Source organism: Coffea arabica, chromosome 7c, assembly GCF_036785885.1.
Source record: "Coffea arabica cultivar ET-39 chromosome 7c, Coffea Arabica ET-39 HiFi, whole genome shotgun sequence".
NCBI classification, from domain to species: Eukaryota; Viridiplantae; Streptophyta; class Magnoliopsida; order Gentianales; family Rubiaceae; genus Coffea; species Coffea arabica.
The window spans coordinates 26,084,542-26,089,648 of record NC_092322.1 but is presented as its reverse complement, the minus strand read 5'-3'; the positions used below and the strand labels follow the sequence as shown (position 1 = coordinate 26,089,648).

Sequence of the window (5,107 nt, the reverse complement as noted above, 5' to 3'; positions counted from 1 at the left end):
TTAAAAATTAAAAATGGCCATTTTTGTTTAGTTTTTTGTTTAAAATTATTTTTGTTTTGTTATTATTATTATTACCTGGTTTGTGTAATTTTGTTATTATTTTTATTTATTATTTTATTTTATCATTTCTGTAATTATCAAGTTGTTTTAAAAAAAAAAAAAAAAAACCGCAGCATGCACGCTGCAATTTTTTTGCAGCGTGCAAAGGACAACCTCAATAGACATCGGATGGCCGGATGGAAAGGGAAGGGACAAGCCTTCATCCTCACCATTGGGGTGAGGGTTTAGTGGCTTTGTGTTCCATATAAAAGGCAAGGAGGCCTCATCCGGGATAGCGAGGGGAGGCTACTCTATGGTTTTTCCACTTTCTATGGTTGGCAGACCAATATGAGTGCTGAAGCAATGGCTCTCCTCGAAGGGTTACAGCTTTGCAAAACTCATGGCTTCCCCCACGTTGAGATTGAAATTGACTCGCTGACTCTCCTCAAGGTAGTACGACGTGAGATGAAGTGTCCGTGGAGGATTTGGGGGGTGGTTTGCCACATTCGACATCTACTTGAGGACTTCACCTCGGTCTTGCATCATTGCTACAGAGAGCTCAATGCTGTGGCGGACTCGCTTGCCAAATTAGCCAGCACGTCTCGTGCGTCCTCATCCTACTGTGCTACCTCTTTTCCAAGGGACATTCGTGGGCTTCTTCAGTTAGACAGAGTTAGCTATCCTTACATTCGCCGGCAATGGAAGCCTTAGTTACTATGTAGGACTGTTTTTCATGACAGGGCGTTTTAGCTCCTCTCCATTGTAATTTTCTTACCATTAATAAAGGTTTTGATTAAAAAAAAAAAAAGGCAAGGAGAAACCACAGCCGCAAAGGAGATTTTTTTGGTGAGCAAGAGGGAGTAAAAAGGGGGAGACGGCAAAAGAGACGGAAAGAAACCAGAAAAATTTCAGCAAGAGAAAAAAAAGGGATTGCGCCTGAGGGGGAGAGACATCTGGCTGAGGGAAAGAGAGAAACTAAAAGGGAAACAGGATAGATTGATAGGAGTGGGCAATAACGGGAGGAAAAGAAGACAAGCTCGAGACAGAGGGGCAAAGGAAGGATCTTGCAGCTTTCGGTCGATAGTTTGTCTTGGGTTCGCATCCATTTCATTGTATCAGAGGTAATCTACGAACTCTTTCCATTAGACAAGATCAGTTCTTTTTTTTTTCTTTTCCCGAATAGATATTTTCCTTTTCCTACTGGCTCTCGGCAATTCCTGAGGTTTTACGTTTGTTTCTCTTTGTTAATACTACCTTGAGATTAAAACGTAGCATTTTGATGTTGGGTGTTTGAATGAATGTTGATTGGATTCGAAAGATTGCAGCTTTGGTAGATTAATGTCAATTTTGTGAAGATATAAAACGTTTTACGGTTTTTCCATGACTTCAGTTCCTATCTGTTTGAGTATGAATGGGAAAATTGCAGAGAAGAAGTGGGGCTTTGAATGATAGTTTTGAGGTTTTAATACTTTGGTTTAATCCGTGTTTAAGTATATTTGGGCCTTTAGGAGAGCGCTCGAGAGTCACTGCAATGAAACTAGATTTTTTTCTTTTATTTTTGTTATAGCAAATAATTTCTGATTTTTGGTGTCATTAAAAATTCAGAAATGGCTGGGAATGGTAAACAGTTTTGTTTTGATTCTTGGTTGTTGTTTCTTTGTATTTTGTTCTTTGTGTTTGGATGTCAATGATTAAACGAAGTAAATGGTAAATTTCTGGCTGGCTGCTTGAAGTTTTTGTTTCTCTCGATACGCAAATGGGTGGAGAATTTGCTGAAGTGAATTTGGTTTGAATGATTACTAGTTTTCTGAGATTGAATCAGTTGCTTTTTCCGGTTTCCCTTGCATGTTAGGTGATTTGTATGCACTTACCATTTGATTTCTAAAACCTGTTTTCACTCAAGAGTCTAACTATGTCTTCCTTTTGTTGCATTCGGTCTAGACACTCTCAGGTTTCATGGCTGATTTTTGTTGTTCATGTCTTCCTTTCTTTCCTGTTTCAATTGTGTTTCTTGCACCCAGATATGTGATTGGGTATTTTAGGATAGGCAAGTGCATGGCTACGAGTTTAATAATGTTGGGCTGAGGATCTTAACGAGTATTAGCTGGTTAGCTGATTCATTACGGTTTAGTTCTTGTGAAGTATGGCAGTAGGAACATTGCAGGATTTCTTGTTTAAGTTTTGCAGGTTCGAATGATCAAATTTCTGAAGTTTTGTTGTTCAAAACAGAATTTCAATGTCGTTTGTGATCCAAGTTGCAGATTTTTCTTCTTATTAAACGTTTCTCGTGTGTCACAAAGTTGTTGAATCTCCAAAATCATAGCTGTTTTTCTCGGAAAATTCTTCTTGTTGCAGAAATGTTTGATAAATTTTTTGCATCAAGTAGCTCGAACTGTTCAGATTTTGCATGCGTGATTGGCGCCCTGTTGGTGTTTCATTTTTACAAGTTTAATTGAGCTTGAAGGCTAGTGCCGAATTGCCTAAGTTTAAGCATAGCAGAATTTGTAGAAAAGAATTGAAGTTGCAGAAGTTTTGGTCGTGAATGTTGGTTTGCATGCATGAAAAGTTTTCTAACATTGCACTTTGACCCCCCAAGTCTCCCCTTGTTCTACTATGACCCAAAATTGAGAAAAACTAATCAATTGGGTCCCTGAGATCTTTTGCAGCAATGCATTATGGCCCAATTACATTTCTTTTTCTTGCATTAGGTCCTAAGGTGGGTGTATTTTGAGTCATCATTTGGCCTTTCATTGTTTTTGGGACTTTTGAAGCTCTTAAATTTTTCAATTGGTTTTATTTGGTTGATTAATGGTTGCTATTGAGTTTTCAAAATGCATGTTTAAATCATTCATGGACCCTTGTTCATTCTTGGACTTTCGAATTTCCATAAATGTTTGTTTGGATCTTGTTATTTACTTGGGGAACTTTTTGTGTTTTTAAATGTTTCAATTAGGTTCAAATGATTGAGTAGTGCTTGCTTTTGGGTCTTTAGTAGATGTTATGCTTGGGGATTGGATGATCATGCCTTTGCCTTGGTCTTTAAGTAGTTTTGACTTCATTGAGTTGCAATTGAGGGAAAGTTTGATGTTTTGGTGGGTTCAAATTGTTTAGTTTATATCTTATCACTAAATTGGTGCATTAATCTTTTGTTTTTGGTGATTTTAGCCTAAGTTAGTCTTTTCTTGGGTGACTCTAGCCAAGTTGAGTTTGTTTACTTCCTTAGTATCACCAACGGGGAGGTATAATCTCTTTTACCCCTTTTGTTTCTCTCCTATGTGGATTAATGTGCTAATTGAAATTTGCATGTCTACTTACTTTCCTAGCCGCTCCTTATTTCCTTTCATTTATTTCATTTACTTTCGATTTCTATTAATGGGGTATGTGTACACCTCTTGGCTTGTAATAGATAGGGCGTAGCAAGTAATTTGGTCCATTTTCCCTTTCCCCTTTGTTTTAGTTAGCAAATGTAATGGTTGCATGCCTATGTGTTATATATTAAATGCTTTATTAGGATCTTGCATCTAGTCGAGCATGCTAAGTGTTACGTGCTACGTGTTTATGAATTTTGATATGCCTGCTCGCTTTCCATAGCCTTGAATGAATGTGATAGATGAATGCACGCCCCCACACTAGTCCAACGCTAGCTGTGGTTCATTGTTTCGTTCCACTAGTCCAACGCTAGTAGGAACTCATAGAGGGCTAGTCCAACGCTAGACCCAATAGGTCCATTTCCTTTTCATTAGTGCATTATTTGCATGTTCACTACATATCATGTAATTTTCCTTAGTTTTATCATTTGGCATGCTCCTCAAACCTTTCCCCTTCACTTTAGGTCTTGCATTTCATACTAGTTAGGGTACATTTGCTTGAGTGTCCCCTCCGATAAGGGAAACGAGCGAGTGTGGCTACTCGATAGCCTTAGCACGCTAGTTTTGCCTTCTAATCAAAGGGAAAATCGAAGTCGAAAAAGTTAGGAGTCATTCCCATACCCGACCTGATGCATTCCTTTAGGTTCATTCATTCTCAATTTTTCACTTACTCACTTTTTCAATTCACATTTCCTCATTACTTTTCCTTTCCTTATTGTTCAATTTTGGTTTCTACTTCACAAAATTGCACTTAATTACGATCTATATACACTTATCACTATATTTCATACACTTGCACACAAACACTTGGATTTCCATACAATTGCACACATGCACCTTTTTATACACTTGCACACTTGCACTTGAATCATCATCTGCATTAATCGACCTCTATAAGGTTTTCTTTCATTGGCCGCCACAATTCATGTGGTTGGGGCCAAAAACCTTACAAGAGACATCTTAGAATCTAGGGTTTTGCATTTCATGTAGCACATCCAAATGTAATAAATTCTTTGGTTAAAACAAGAAAATCTTTGATTAAATCACGCAACTAGCCTTGGCTAGGTCAAAGGGGTGCCTTGGATTGTATCCTTGCCTTCCCCTTTGTCAAATGTGACTCCCGAACCTTTTTCTTTGGTTTACGTGGACTAGGAGTCATTTAAAAGGGGTTTCTTACTAATTTTTTTTTTCTTTTTTTCTCATTTTTCTTAAAAAATTCATTTTTTAGGTGACTTGGTACACCTTAACTCATTACCAAGTGGCGACTCCGTTCTTCATTTCAAAAACCCTTTTTAAACTATAATTTTGGGTCAAATCGTCGCATTCTCAACCCCCCTTTTAGACCCATTTTTCTTTTAAATCACAATTCATTTTCTAATCACAAGTTGAATCAAAAAATACAATTCTTCAAAACTATTTATTTATTTATCAAAAAATGGGGCGCGACAGATTGCATTAATGAGGTGACAAGTGTCACTTTCTCATTGGTTGGACTTTAAGAAACACTATTCACGTTTTTGACTTTTTTGACCAAAGGTTAAATATCTTCAAAAAATTCACTAAAATTCCCTCATTTTCTTTCTCCATAGCCGGCTCTATCTCTCCCTTGCAAGAAGGAGAAAAACCTCTTCAATCTTCAAGCTTTCCACTAGCAAATCATCTCAATCAAGCACATAAATTAGTTTCCTTTCCATACAACT

General features: G+C 37.4%; 1 protein-coding gene across 1 annotated transcript; it reads left to right on the top strand.

The window, feature by feature from the left end:
• Positions 1–387: 387 nt before the first annotated feature.
• Positions 388–750, top strand: LOC140010629 (uncharacterized). The gene has a single exon (XM_072057933.1). The coding sequence runs from the start codon at positions 388–390 to the stop codon at positions 748–750; it is 363 nt and encodes a 120-aa protein (XP_071914034.1).
• The last annotated feature ends 4,357 nt before the right edge of the window (positions 751–5,107 follow it).